The sequence below is a fragment of the Carcharodon carcharias genome, chromosome 4 (assembly GCF_017639515.1).
Source record: "Carcharodon carcharias isolate sCarCar2 chromosome 4, sCarCar2.pri, whole genome shotgun sequence".
NCBI classification, from domain to species: Eukaryota; Metazoa; Chordata; class Chondrichthyes; order Lamniformes; family Lamnidae; genus Carcharodon; species Carcharodon carcharias.
This window is the reverse complement of record NC_054470.1, coordinates 33,130,655-33,146,540: the sequence shown is the minus strand read 5'-3', so window position 1 is coordinate 33,146,540 and position 15,886 is coordinate 33,130,655. Positions and strand designations below refer to the sequence as shown.

Here is a 15,886-nt window from a genome sequence, read left to right as displayed (position 1 = left end):
GCGTCAAGGCAGAGTTGCAAATGAGTAAAAGCCAGATCAATTTGAGTGAGAATGGTGAAACTCAAAGTCAATAACATGTCTACAGAAGGAGAAGTTTTGTCATATTTTGCCCTTTAAAGCTTCTCCTCATTGCGATTAATACTGTCAGGGATCAGAGCATGTTTCTTCGTAATGCAGCAACAATCTCGCACACACACGCACGCCTACAATTGTGAAAGTGGTGCTTAGCCAAGAATATCCAGATAGACCGGGGAGGCCTTTGCCAATGTCTGGAGGAGACTGTGAATTTCCTTGATGTTGAGCCTCATGTGTGGTTCACGCTGCCAGCAACCGAGCATCAGGTCATATACCTCTTTTGGGCAGGTCCGAGGCCGTTGCAGCACACGGCCTTGTGTGATGCACTCGATAACCTGGTGGAAAAATCAAAGAAAAACAGGATTAGCAGCAGCTTCAGCTTTAGAATTTAACTGATAAATAATTTAATGCCATCTCTGGGTAAAATTGTTCCATTTGTTTTGTATTTTTGCCTCCTTTAATTTCAATGCCAGACCAGGTGCCTGTAACTTAGAGGTTGGGTATAATGCCTGTTCCTGGTTTGCCTACAATAATCTCTTTAGTCAGTCTCCTAGAGTGCCAGGGAGTGCCCATCTCTCCAATTTCCCTCTTCCCTAATTGTGGATTCTGTAGTGTCTGCCTAATAGCTGCCTTTCTGACTAAGCCTGGATAAAGCACTGAGCAAATGTTAATCAAACTTGCAACAATCCCTGCTCTGTGGCACCGTAACGCTTAGTGTTACAGCACCATCTGTTTAATTCTTTTTCTCTTCACGTTGCATACATTCATTTAGCTCTCCTACTCCTTGGTCCTCACCATTATCCAAAAGGCCCAAGAAATCAAAGTAAATGTTGTGGCCTGATTAAGATCATTAGATAGTTGAACTATCGATATGGTTCATTGCACTTACATTCAAAAAGAAAATTATGGAGTAGATTCAAAGCTAGGAGAATATCTTGAAGAATTCCAATGCCACTCAAAAGGAAACTAGCAATAGCATTATTTCCAATTATTATAATCAGTAAAATCCAGGTAACATATGAGTTAAGCGAAACACTGTACTCTCACCCACAAACAACTGTACTGCAATGGCTATTATCCTTTGACTATAGTTTATAAAATCCTCTACAAACCTCATTGTTTGACAGCTGGTACCAGGGTTGCTTTCCGTAGGTAAAGATCTCCCATAACACCACCCCCAAACTCCAGACATCACTTTCAGTGGTGAATCTCCTGTACATAATGCTCTCAGGAGGCATCCAACGAATGGGGAGCATTGTATGACCACCAACCTGAAAAGGAAGAAAATGAAGTGTCAATATATCTGAATGGAAGAATTCCAATGGAGAAGTAAAACAGAGCTTGGAAATATAGTAGTGTGGTAGGTAAAAAGACAATATGCATACCACAATTAAGACATACTATAAATGGGTATGAGACTGAACTGAGGCTGAAGTTTATAGTAAGAGAAACAGAGTTGTTTCGAGTCCAATATGACTCCTGTTTGGATCCTTGATTTCTGAAGAAGAGTCATATTGAACTTGAAACATTAACTCTGTTTCTCTCTCTCCGCAGATGCTGCCAGACCTGCTGAGATTTTCCAATGCTTTCTGCTTTTATTTCAGATCTCCAGCATCCACAGCATTTTGCTTTTATTTATACAATGTTTGTCCAATTTTAGTCATTCGGGCTATGACTCACATACTTGATTTAAAAATGTGGCCTGTTTTGATCTAACCCACTCTTAAAAATAAACACAGCTCTTTTTGTTTAAATAGGTTTTGTGATGTATCTCAATTCTTTTGATCAGAAATCTCACTCATGACTTTCTTCCAATCTTAACAACCCTGCAAAATACCGTTTTGTTGAAGTAATTGACTATGCAAAGCACTTATTTTATTAATAATTTGCTTTTTGCTCAACTGTGCAAGTCCTTCTGCATTGCTGGAAACACCAGCCTTTCAATATTAAAATGAACCAGGATTGTTTTTAATATTGCATGGATCAAAGTTCACACAGCCGAACTACATTTGTGGAAATTACCATCTGGCATCTGTATCTTAGCAACAGTGACAGCCAGAGTTACGATTTTATCTGGATTACTGAAATACTTCAAAAAGGACAAATGTTAGTAGTTTATTCTTATTGCCTAAAACCAATGTATTTGTTAATGATATGGATGTGGATTAAGCATATTACTTAATATGCTGCAGTTATTTTGTTGCTTTTGACAACTTTGGATTAATATTAGTGTGCTGCCCCACACATATTTATTCCCCTTCATTGTAACAAAATTAGCTGACTTTCAATAACAGCATTTTATTGGAAGGAGAATCTGTATACTCCAGAGGAGATGACAATCATTCAGCCTAGATCAAAATGCTCAAAAATAAATATGCAATTATTTTTATGCATTAGCAACAATGATAAAGCAAAATACAGATATTTATTTTTCATAATTTTTCATGCTTCTCTCACTTATTTTTCTTTTGTTCCTGTTTCTTTCCTCAGCTGGAACAATCCGGCCAGCTGTCTTTAATGTAGCCATGGTCAACGCCACTCCATAACTGTTTAAAGGGGAAGTAGGGAAATTTTGCCAGTTTTCCCACTTTCTGGAGTAGCAGTTGGGAGTCAGAATGAGCTTTCTTATTAGGGATCCAACAGACCAATCCAGAAATATTAAAAATTAAGAATTTAAAAATTTAGAATGTAATTTATTAAAACATTTCTATCAACTTTTTGGTAAAATTTTCAAAGCTCCATCATGTATGGCAAAAAAAAACATAAAGCACTGGTCAGGGATTTCCTCAGAGTTGCTCCTTCTCTGCTACTATAATTTTGCCAGAAGTGCAGTGGAAATCTTCCAGCCTCCTGCTAACACCCTGCTCATACAACTCAACATTATGAGCAGGCTCATCAGCATTCTGTACTACATATATTGGGGCACCTTTTAATTTTTATTTTGCTCCACAAACAAGCAATAGGAATAAAGAAAATCAGTTCCAAACTGACAGTATTGACAGTGAACTTATACTGATGCCACCAAGTTTTTGTTTTTCCAAAAATCTTACTATTAGTTCAATACTCAAGCCAATCTTTGCAGCAGCAATAACAATGCTCAATTGATTCACTGAAACATGTTCCCAATGGTCTGTAGTTAAATAAAAACAAGTATCTCTCTTTGATACGTGATTATAAAACATATCAGGGTAATCTCATGAATTTGCACTCCCAAGTGCATTACTTTGCCTACCAGAAGTACAAAGTGGAAATTTGGGTGCATGGTCCCAATAATTTCCCTCATTATTAATCTGCTGTAACAGTTGGACAAAGATGGCTAATTTTCCTCAGCTTCAAGACCAGCAAACATTCAATCCCTGAGCACAAAGCAAAGAAGAAAGGAGCAGAGATTATGAGATTATGCGCACTTCTGTGTTGCTCTGGAAATGTTTTTCAGAGGTGAGATGGAATGTTTGTACCTAGAGCAAATGAGGTCTCCCATTGTATGTTCAGGGGTGAAGGCCTGTTTCTGTACAGCAGTCAAAAGGTCTTGCAGCCAGCTACCATTACCATTGTTCCTGGCCTGAGAGGCTGGATTTATGCCCATATTTCCAGGCACAAGGCCTCATTAATGGGCAGACTTATTCCAAGGATATGTTGGACCCATAATAATGGCATGATCCATAATCAGTTTAGATCAGGCAGAGTACATTTTGCGGTGCTCTCAACTGACATGTGCCCAAGGGAGAGAAATTTGACCCCGGGATTCTTGCAACAGAATCACCACCACGCTAAAAGCCTAAAGGCCCTGCACTTGCACAGAATGCACTTTTAAAACTGTGAATTCAGCACAGGTTTCACTATCTATAAAAGACATTTATTGAGCTAACAAAATAAATCAAAATGTTACCAAAGACTTGTAATTTAAATATTGCTGTCAGTTAATGAAGGGATGTTTGGTGATCATCTACAAACTTGCTCAACTAGAATAACCATAACATTACCCAGTGTCTACTTCATGTCCTTAACTTGAAGGTGGCCTTGCTCTAGAATTATAGGAAATCTTTTTAAAATAAAGTAGAAGTGTTTCCACATGCTTGTACTTCCTCCTTCTGGAGGATGTTCACCAACATCCAGCTTTCAGGTGTCATGTCAGAAAGTTTTGGATTACCAGTTTCTTCATGATGACCACAGACACTGCTTTGTTATTAGTGGGCAAGAGGGATGATTATTACCAGCTTTAGTCAGATGACACCATTTTCGATCCACCAACAAAAGCCTCCTTTTAATACCTTGGCTGGAATTGAGTAAGTAATCCTAAGAGTCAAAGTAATCACCTCCATTTAGTTGTCAAGAAGTGAATTACTTGAGCTAGAGACAACTATTTGAGTTTTACGCCATTACAAACTGGGATGACTCCAGTATTGTGCAAATGATTGATTGACACCTAATTCCAAGTAAACAAATATCACAATTTAAACAGAGATACTGCGAGACAATCAAAATTGATTCTTCTTTATCATCACTGTAAGAAGACAAAATGTGAGATCCCACAATTCTCTTTCATTCTATTGACCAACATTTATGTACATTCAGCAGGAACCCATATATAGCAATAGCCTTGAGCCTTCAGAGAATGATTAATTGTCAAATGGTTCAAGCCTCATTAAAAATTAAAGTCCAGCTCTCAGCACTGTTTGTTATTTATATGCCAGCCTGGTTTCAGCAGTTTTTGTTGCCTAAAATATTAATGACTGTCGTTTAATCTCATGGAAATTACACTTTTAGTATCAGCTGCATCAGTAATCTTCATTGCGCCACTCCCCTTTCAACAACCAGCACAACCAATATCACTGCCCAGTTTTTCTGTGGCGGTGAGAATTGAGAATTTTCTCCCAGTTGGTCAAAAGTTGTTGTTTTGGTTCCATTACCCTTGCTGACTTGGAGAAACAGGGCTGTCCACCCAGTGCCAATCATCTACCTTACTGAAGTTTGCAGAAAGCAGTGTTTTGTTGGATTCTGCTAACTTTAACAGTTTCTGTTCTATATTTTTATTTTGCCTTTGTCTGTGAACCAATACTGAAAGTAGATAGGAATGATGATTGCTGGGTTGCAAATGGCTGCAGATTCACTTTGAAGTAGTGCCAGGAAGTGATTTGATTATATTGAGAGTATCTAAGTTTGGCTGCTGGTGAATGACCGCAGCTTGGCTGATAGCATCGAATAAATCTACAGTTTTGTTGGGAATGGAACACATGATATGTACTAAGTGTCATCATAAGCAATATCAAGCAATCGCTAAATTCCTTATTTGCAGCAGTTTAATTGAGTTGAGAAAATAAATTTCCAGTTAAGGAAACACAGCATCTCCAACCTAATTTATCCTTGTTATAAGTAACTGTCTCTACTCATAATGACTGCAAATGTTTGAGAATTACTCTAGGGCTATACATGAGTGTCAGATGGTGATGCTGCGGCTGTTTAAATACCACATTGTTCAATGTCAGGTCACTAATGTAATGTCTTAGGAACAAGTTACAGTATCAGTTCCAAGTTTCACATAGTTCAAACACTGGCTTTAGCAGTTTAGGAAGTCATGTCAGAGGGAAAAGCTGTTTAAGGGTTATATCTTCAAGATGTGCGCTTTGCAGGTATCTGAATAATATTCCAGCAGTCACCATTGAGAAGTGACATTAAAAATCTGTGTTATAGAGATGAATGCTTGGGGTTGAGGCCATGAGATTTTGGGTACAGGTAAAGACAAAATCCGTAACTTTTTCAGCAGGATAAAGCAGCCTGCTTGATTGGCACCACATCCACAAACATTCATTCCCTCCACCACCGACGCACAGTAGCCACAGTGTGTACCATCTACAAGATGCACTGCAGGAATTTTCCAAGGCCCCTTAGACAGCACCTTCTAAACCCACAACCACTGCATCTAGAAGGCCAAGGGCAGCAGATAGATGGGAACACCACCACCTAGAAGTTCCCCTCCAAGCCACTCAACATCCTGACTTGTAAATATATTGCCATCCCTTCACTGTTGCTGGGTTAAAATCCTGGAACTCCCTTTCTTACAGCACTTTGGTGTACCTACACCACATGGACTGCAGCGGTTCAAGAAGGCAGCTCACCACCACCTTCTCAAGGGCAACTAAGTATGGACAATAAATGCTAGCCCAGCCAGCAAAGCCCACATCCCGTGAATGAATTTAAAAAAAGTAAGTAGATCTAGAGCTCTTGTGCAATGGCGGCATCCCTGTCTCTGAGCCAAAAGCTCCAGGCTCGAGTTCCATCTGAAGACTTAACGGCCATAGAAGGTGTGTTCATAATGCAGTCAAACAGGTTGATTGTCAACCTGCAAATCCTTCCAACATGCCTATGCAAGGTGGTAAGAGAGACTCGTGGTCAGCTATGCTTGATGTGGAGTGGTGCCACTCTGCTTCAGGCTAGTGACCTGTTCCAGGTAAAACAAGCTACAGAAAGCATGTTGCAAAAACAGAAAATGGCCGAAAAACTCAACAGGTCTAGCAGCATTTGTGAAGCGAGAAATAGAGTTAACGTTTCGAGTCTGTATGACCCGTCCTCAGAGCAGTCATACGCACTCGAAACATTAACTCTGTTTCTCTCTCCACAGATGCTTCTAGGCCTGCTGAGTTTTTCCAGCATTTTCTGTTTTTGTTTCAGATTTCCAGCATCCGCAGAATTTTGCTTTTACAGAAAGCATGTGCTTTATCTTCTTCATGTATCTCTAGGTGTGGGAAGTCTTCTAAGTCAAAGTATTTCTGTTGCTGTGATTAAAAGCAGGGCCATGCAGGTGGGACCCTCAGCCACATTTTACCAGCAGCAGCCAATGTGGAGGCTGCTGTGGGGACGCCTCCCAGAGTTTGGGCCTGCAGCTCCGAAGCACCACTGATAGAGGTGGCCACGGCTGAGGCTGCGGAAAGAAGAGGAGGGCACCTCAGCATGGAGACACCCGTGAAAGCAAGGTAAGATTTTTTACTTGCCATGCAGGGCCAGGCAGAAAAATCCAGTGATTGGGGTAGGGGGTTTGTATTGGTAAAATGGTAAAATTGTCACGTGGGCAGCCACTGCCATTGCGGACTGGAACTGGTCATTAATTGGGCACTTAATTGGCTTGATTAATCACCCGACTGGTAGCTGTGCCACTGAGGGTCATGCCGGTGGTAATATCCCATGATGGCAGGAAGACATTGGGCTCCCCTCCCAACGCCTCCTGTCGCCATATTATGAGACCTCACACCTCTCAGCTCATCTCCAGAGATAGTAAAATCCAGCCCAAAGACTAATCATAACAATACAATACAGTACAGGAGCTCCTTGCATTGGCAGAATTTGAACACCTCTATCTCCCACCATCACTAAGATAAAGGGGATGTGATGGATGCATCTATTATGTTGCTTCTACTTCTACCTCACTTCTCCAGATCATCAAAAGTGCTAGAGGATATGGTCCATAGCTACCACTAAGGGATAGAGTAGCATATCTGCCAAGACTGCCAAACAACACATTCATGTGCCTGAGCATGAATATTCATTTCTATCATAAAGCCACCAAGATCACAGATATACAACTACTATTATACTATTAGGGGGAAAGGTTACATGTGTAGAGGCAACAAAAAATCACTTTGAATCTGATGGCAGACCTTGAAGAAGCTGTATAAATTATATATTGATAAATGGAAAGCGTAGCTGATTTGATTCTGGCCAGAGACAGCAAACAGTCAACCTGCCAGTTAGTCATAAAGTAGGAAGACATATGGCTTACGGTTTATGATAGTGTTATAAAATACATTTTGTCCCTTGAGTACATACTCTACAACGTTGTGGACAAGGCAAAAATGGTGCCATACATGCACGGGGAATGTTTTGCCTTTCTGTGAATGAGCAACACTCCTTTAATTAAAGAAAATAAATAAGCCAAATTAGTTCAAATTTAATTAATATAAATAAATTTAATATGAATTCTGATCACTTTAAATTGATAATTTGGTCTGATCCTAATCCCTGAGCGCAGGTTCGCTACCAGTGAGGCTCATTTTAAAATAGCACCAAATATTAACACAACATTAAGTGTCATTCTTCATTGCTACATATTTGTTGTGGAAAATCACTTACAAATTTTTAGTATGTCCATCAATATCCTTCATCTCTAGAAGTACTGCCACATAAATAAGAGTAGAATAGCCGAAATGCTGAAATGGTCTTCACCAGCACTTAACGGCTTGGATGGTGGAAGTAGACTGTACATTGGGTTAGTCTTGCACAAGAAAGGATAGCAAACATTTCCACACATTTGCAAAGCACAAAACCAATCCAAAACAGTGAACATATATTCATTGTTTTCAGCAACTTGGGGAAATCTCACAATTCTTGGGACTGCAACACATCGGTGGCAACTTTCATGTCATTACTGTCTTGTTTATGCTTTAAAATGAGACAGGAGTGGAACCAAATTCAAGCAGCTGGTTGTCACACTGCAGGAGGTTTTGTGGTGCAGTGTAGTGTCCCTACCTCTGGGCCAGATGTTTTGGGTACAAGTCCTACTTCAAATCTTGATGGCCACAGAAGGTGCATTTATAATGTGGCCAAACAGGTTGATTATCAGCCTGTAAATCCTTCCAATATACCTGATGGAAGATGGGAAGAGCAGGACTTTCTTGGTCAGCCACACTGCAGAAGACAATGGCAAGTCACTGCAATACTTTGCCAAGTATAACCATGGGCTCGTCCAATGGAAGTCCATGCTTGTCAATGCCCTCTTTGAGCATGGTACCTGGAGGAGGAGCTTGTTACACCAGCTTACTATTGTATCAGTGTTGTCTTGATTTGCTGATCTATGATTGGCAGGAGGACCTGCATGCTGGTGTCTAGAGCCCTGATCAGAAGCAGGTGGGAGCCTCATACATGCATGGAAAACAGGCGAACATAGATAAGACTTTAAAGCCATTTTCATCTCTGTCTGCCTGACTTCCGCCAGTTCCCACACCTGCTCACTATAACCTTGAGCAGTACAGGTCAGCAGGCAGCTAATTCCAGCAATAAATAAGGAGATTCTCAGCTCTTTTCAGGGAAAGCTAGATGGAACTTATGGAGACATTTTATGACAGTAGCTTGTAGGTTTTGAATATTTGAAATGTTACGTACTTCGTGGTGTAGGACAGTTCTGGAGTCATGATGGCTGCTGTTTCTTTGTATTTCTGATGCTAAGTGCAGTTTCCTTTAAAGGTGCTGCTGCAAGTCATTACAGTCACCACCATACCCGAGTAACTGCCTTCAGAATCGGTGAGCACCGACTGGGAGCAATTTTGCTGGCTGTTTGTCGAGCACATTGCAATAAAGTCCAGGAACAAGGCTGATTAGATCCCATACTAATCCCTCTGGGCATTCATTGCAAACTCCCCACCCAACACCCATCTGATCAATGCGAAGCAAAAATCTATTTCATCATTGTCCAGAATACCCTTGGGGTGAGGGGATCCATAACGCTCTTCTAGTGATAAGACCAAAAATGTTGAAGAATATATATCATTTTTTATCAAAAATACCTGTTCTACAAATGGCTTTAAGGAGCTGAAGATAATTACAAAAATTATAAAAAAGAAGAGGCCATTTAGTCCGAAAAGGCCTGTGCTTTTTTTGATGAATCTCCTTCTCACCAATATTTTCACCATATTCCTGAATCCTTTCTTTCTTCATAAACATAACTAATTGTCTTTTGAACTCTTATAAATTATTTGAAGATTGATTCTACAAGTCTATTATCCTTTATGTAAAAATATTTCCATCTTGTTATTTCATCTTCCCAATGTTTAATGTGTGTCCATTGGTGTTCAATAGTGAACATTTTGTCTGCATTTGTTAACCTACTTTGTAATTTTAAATATTTCGATTAAGCCTCCTCAAAGTGTCCTGTTTTTGCAAGAATATAAAACTTTCTTCAGAATCTAAGTGCCTAATAAGAAAAAATTGGGATGAGGCTGTGATTTGTTATTCAATTTCAAAAACAAATGTTACCTTAATTGTGAGAAGAATTAACATCAAAGAAGAAAATTTGATGAGTCCCTATTCTCCAGACATCAATTGACCTTTTGCCCTTTATATCTATTCAACTGACACTTGTGTAAGAGCCATGGAAAATTATTCTCAATTCATCAATAATGCTCTTGACCTGTATTTAATAAACATTATGAATGCAGAGGATCTCAGGAGTGGAAAAAAAATTATCTGCTTATTTACTGCAGTGTCAGATTCCAGTTAGTGATTCTGGGCTTTACGCCATTTTGTGCTGAAATCATTACTTAAAGCTTCAGTTTTCATGAAAACAATCTTTCACATGCAATGAATGTAAAACTGGTATAGGTCACCCTAATTCGAGGTGAGGTTTCCGCACCCTGCCAATAAAAACAATTAGTCATCAAGAAATTTTTTGGAGAATTTTTTGTTGGGTGTTTCCCTTCATCTCTGCCTTCTGAGCACACTTTTAGCTTCAAAAGGATTGAGTCTCAAAGAGGCATTGTCACCTCAAAAGAAAGCTTTTGGGCATGTATAATTTTTGGAACTGCTTGGAAGATGCTGCTCCAAAAGCTCTGCTTAAAGTTTTGCATGCTGGTCATAATATTAGGTTTGCATTACAATGTAAGCTTTTGCAATGCATCCAGGTAAATCTAAACAAATCATAATGAGATGAGTTTAGCATCAATAATGCTGCTTCATGGATTAAATCATTACACATTCTTCTGTTCATAAATCTGATGCAGTACAAATAGGGTACTCAGCCTTCTGCTTTTATTTTGTAAGTTCACAGAGCAGTTCTTTAAGTACCATTTTAAATATAATATATAAACTAACATGTAGGTAATCATATAGCAGAATTAACAACCACATTAACAATAGTCTCACTGAAAACTGATAGCCAGTGTTAAAGTAAAATGTTAACATAAATTAATTAATTCCTTCAAAAGTGGTCAGTGATGCTACTGGAATTGTCTAAAGACATGGTATAAAAAGTCATTAATGGCTGCAGAATTGATTTGGGGTGGGGGTGGTTGTATGAAAAATATGCACGGTATTTTCAATTGCCAGTAGGAGTGGGAACAGATGTGGGTGAGATTTGAAAATTGCTTTCAAGGCACTTGGTCCTGCCATCTACAGAAGTACTTTTACATAAAGGATAAGAGACTTGTAGAATCAATCTTCAAATAATTGAAATGAGCTCAATATGATGATGAGCAGGTTTCCCATTCCCTCCTTATGGAATATGTTAAGCGGCCTGTCTGGAACAAAATGGCATTTTAAATCTGTTTTCTAGGCAAAGCTGAAAAGTCTGGTGCACTTTAGTGCAAGCTGTTGGGTGTCACCATGGGGCAAAAGGAAGTTCATTTCTATCTTTGTTTTTTTGTGAAATTTGAGGGATCAAGTAGTGTTGGATCTTGCGCTGTGCCTCAACTTGGCATCCATGGCCACTTTGCACTGGCCCTTTCATGAACTGCCTGGTCTCCTCGGCAAGGCAGCGGCAGTCCCCAAAATAGCTGCTGCCTGCCTTTGTTGCTAGTGCCAAACAGGCAGCTCCTGCCTCCCGGATGTGCTTGGATGCTGCCCAATCAGCCCATTTACAACACAGTTCAGGCATGGGGTCAGCACCTGGAATTCATCCGGTGTCAGGTTCCAGACCCCACTTTGAAAATTCAGTCTGTGGTCTTCAGTAGCTCCTACCCCATTCCCTGCCCAGCCATTTGTGAATAGAATAGATGTCTGGGGATGGAAGGTTGTGAGTGAAGCAAGTGGCAGCAAAGCAAGTGGGAGAGGAGGGTCTGGGGTTATGTGAATAGGTCAAAGGGGAAAAGGTAGAGATATTATAGATATTAAGGATGTAATAGGAAAGGAATGGGAACTGGGAAGGTGAAGGGGTAGGGGATGTGATAGGAACAAGGGGATGATGGAGTGAGAAGGTGGCACTTAGATATGCAGGTAAGGGGCCTAATGCCTGCTTCAACAATGCAACATGAGTTTGTTCTGAGACACTCAGTGCTGATGGTTTTGAGACAAATGAATGCTAAATATTGAATGCAATAATTAAAAAAAGACAAGTATTTACATCGCCATCCTCATGACCACAAGTCCCAGACCTAAGATCCCCAAGCTCTGCCCATCAGGCCCAAACATTGAGCACCTACCTCCTTCAGCAGTACGTACCTTCTATATGATGAGGTCCAAGACCCAATATCCATGCTTCATCGAACGTTGACATTTATGAGCAGGAGCATAATGCTGTACTGGGAGGTGGCAGTGGAGATTGCCCTAACATGGCATTCCCAAGTTAACATTATATAGGCAGTTTATTTCTTTAGAATGGTATGTGACTTGGAGGGGATCTTGGAGGTCAGGGAGTCCTGGCACATCTTCTTCAGAACGGGGGTTTTACATGCCATGAGGTTGCATCCATAGCCATGGCTTATTTTCTCAAGCCGCAGTCATTTGCTTTTTTGAGGTAGCACTCTGGCTTCCACCAGGTGGTTTGACTAGAGAGGGTGCAGTGTTTGGCTTTGGCAGATTGCATTGGCTTACCTCTGTGTAGTGAATCAGTTACCTCAGTGCTGGATGCAGAAGATCAATAATCCAAAAGCACATTGCATGAGATATAGTCTAGAGCTAAAATCTGTCGCTCCACCAAGCACAGTTATAATTTATGACATCATCAAAATTGATTTGAATAATTGCCCTTGTAGCTCACTAACAATCCATTTAATTTTTGTACCAAAAAATCTGACCATGTTTGTACCTTCCCATAAGCAACAAATTCTAACAAAAAACAATGAAATGAATAATTAAGATTGTTCATCATTAATAGTACACTATTTGAACTGTTAGATGACTTGCAGTGAATCAGATTTATGGCTTGTTTATGAAGGAGGAGGAGTTACTATGACCCAAGCTAATTAAGCTCAGTCCCAGTGCAAACAATTCAATTTATTGACCTAAAGTCTACCAACTAAAAGTATGGCTTGGCAACAAAATATACTGCCTTGTGCAAAATGGACTTATTGGGAGGAGGATTTCAGCCAGTTTACCAGTGGGGGAAGGGGGAATCTAAGGAATGAAAGTTGACATTTTTGCCTGTAATGTGCTTTCACTTCCTAACGAAGAAAACAAATTAGCAGCAGTGCTGAAAAGTAGAATTCCATTACATTTTTGAGCTTCACTGATATTTCCACATTTGACAAAGAGAAATAAAGAACAAATTCTGTAGAATCATGCATTCCTTTATGCCAACCTTAATTGGGCAGGCGGGGTGGGGGGAGTGGGGTGGGGTGCATAACTCACTAATTAACTTTATCATAATGAGTGATAACTCCTGGAGAGCTATGAGGTTCTTGGGGTAAGAGGACTAAAAAGCATATCACGCTGCCCTGCTAATTGTTTATCACAGTACCCCAAGTCAGTGAACTTTTATTTAAAATTCTATTTTCTGCTAATTTGCTCTTTCAGCTATAGACTGAGCCTTGAGTATAAGGCTTCTGGAAGTAAACATGAACTTTCCAAAGAATTATACAGACTAAAATTGTTAATTTGTGAATCATAGAATTCTATAACTAAGAAGATCAAAAGTATTATGATTATTTCGGTTTTTAAATATTATTTTAACTTTGATTTAAGTAATTAAGTTACATTGCAAACTCTGAACCAATGCCATCCTCTGTTATTTTCCTGTTTACACCATTTTTTGTGCCAAGTCAGAGATATTGAACTTGTAAAGGTGCTCGGTCTTCAGTGGGGGTTTTCTTTTCATTTTGAGTTGTTTTTGCGCTTCATTTAAGTTTTGTGAAGCTCCCAATTTAATTACGCTTTTGTCCATTTCTGCACTGTTAAGCAACTAATTACAAGTTTCCCAAGAATTAAAAGTAAATGGTAATAAATGATGAATCCTTCATTGATGAAGGAGAACAAATACAAGTGGACCTGGAAACTGATTACAGATTTCGCAAGAATGAAGTCATCTTGCTTTTTTTGTCAGCCTGGGAATTTGGCTGCCTTCTTTATTCCTTTGGTCAATGCTCTTTTAGTTTTCTATTCATTCTTAGACTTTCATGTACTCCAGTGTCCCTCTCTGTTCTTATGTAAATTGTAGCATAAGTTGGGTTTATGTTTGTTGATTCATTTTTGGTTTGTTTGATTGCCCATCTTCTTTCTTTGGGCATATTTATCATCTGTAGTCTACAATTCGCTTGTCATAATTGAACATCTGAGTACAATTCACTCTGATTCAATCCCCTTCCTCCACCAATCAGCATTAACTTCTAAAGTTGTGTACATGAATTGCTTCATTGTATGTTTCTTTATGTTTTTTGTGCAATTGACTGGTGAAACACTTTATTTCACTTCATATTTATTATCTGATTCAACTTTTGTTTATGTTTTTTGCATTTTAACACTATTGCTTCTAGGTTCATATTGGCTTTATTACAGCTACATGAAAGATGAAGGGCAGGACAGCTGGTTCATCATGTCTATTGAGGTCTGTTTTCACAGGGCAGTCTTTGACTCTACTCAGTTCCCACAGTCTTGGTCCTCAGAAGGACATGATGTAGAATCAACATAGATAACTTTAATGTGGCTAGGTGTACTATGCTGATCACCAGTCAGTTGAGGCCTACATGGTAGTCCAGGTCGAGATCATGAGTTGGTGCACCTTAGGTAATGTTTGACAATTTCTTTAAACAAAGTGTCAGTGCAGCCTAGTACAAAGGGGCCATTGAGGTTAACTGAACTGGGGGAGTGGGGGCAGTCCATTTTCTAAAAGAATTACTGTTCGCCTGGACACTCTAGTCTTCCCATTGTGCAGGCATATCAAATGAGCTTCCAATGCCCTGGGTGTCTGCCTTTGTCATTCTAATGAGGAGACTTCCTTTGGCCTTTCAAATTTGAGGGGTGTTAGTGAAGGAAGACCCGAGTGGGCATGGATTTCCAGCCATACTGTAAATGTCTGATACTATGTCTTTTACTGTATGCATTAAAGATTATAAATGACTGCAGTATTGTATTGGTATTGTGCCTGAAGATGCAACTGTGAAGATCAAAAATCCTTCTTTCTAAATTAACTTTGACTATTTTTGAAAACAATTAAGCTATTAACTGCTTAATACAGAGGTGAAATTATGGGTAGTGGAAGTTCAGATAAAGTACAGTTTTGAACAATTCTACAAACATCAAATAATTTAATTAACTAAATTAATTAGTAATCAAAGACCAAGAAACTGATAAAGAAAAGGAAAATAGAATATGAAAATAAACTAGTGAGAAACTTAAAAACAGACTGTGAAAGCTTCGATAGGTATGTAAAAAAGAAAAGATTAGCAAACACAAATGTGGGCCCATTACAGGTAGAGGCAGGAGGATTTTTAATAGGAAATAAAGAAATATCAGAGAAATTATACAAATACTTTGGGCGGAATTCTCCCAAAATTAAACTGAGTGCAGTGGTGGGTGGTTTTGGCAGCGTCCAGCCCGCCCTTCTTAATGGCAGCAACATGAGCCTGAACCTGTGCTTGGAGCCTCATTATTTATGCAGAGGTGCATTTTGCTCCCAATTACCTGGCGGGGCAGGAGCTATTTCGTCCACCCGCTGTGAGCTGGTGGGTTCTAAGGTCCGGGCGCCATATTTAAACACCAGTCCAACGCACAATCTCAATCTCTCCAGCCTACCAGAGATGTCTGCAACCCATAAGAGAAAGGCCGAGAGCCTCAGGATGAAGGCAGCAACCCGCTTCACACACCAGACCCTCTAGGCCTTAGTCAGAAGGATGCA

The 15,886-nt window shown here is 39.6% G+C and overlaps 1 protein-coding gene across 1 annotated transcript in view; it reads right to left on the bottom strand.

The window, feature by feature from the left end:
- Positions 1 to 224: 224 nt before the first annotated feature.
- The window catches only part of ntrk2a (neurotrophic tyrosine kinase, receptor, type 2a), a 244,533-nt gene continuing 228,871 nt past the window's right edge, over positions 225 to 15,886 (bottom strand). Inside the window, exons 16-17 of the mRNA XM_041185273.1 lie at positions 1,188 to 1,346; positions 225 to 410 (exon numbers count right to left, since the gene is read on the bottom strand). Of these exons, the coding sequence (XP_041041207.1) occupies positions 225 to 410; positions 1,188 to 1,346 (345 nt within the window). The remainder of the gene's footprint in view (positions 411 to 1,187; positions 1,347 to 15,886) is intronic.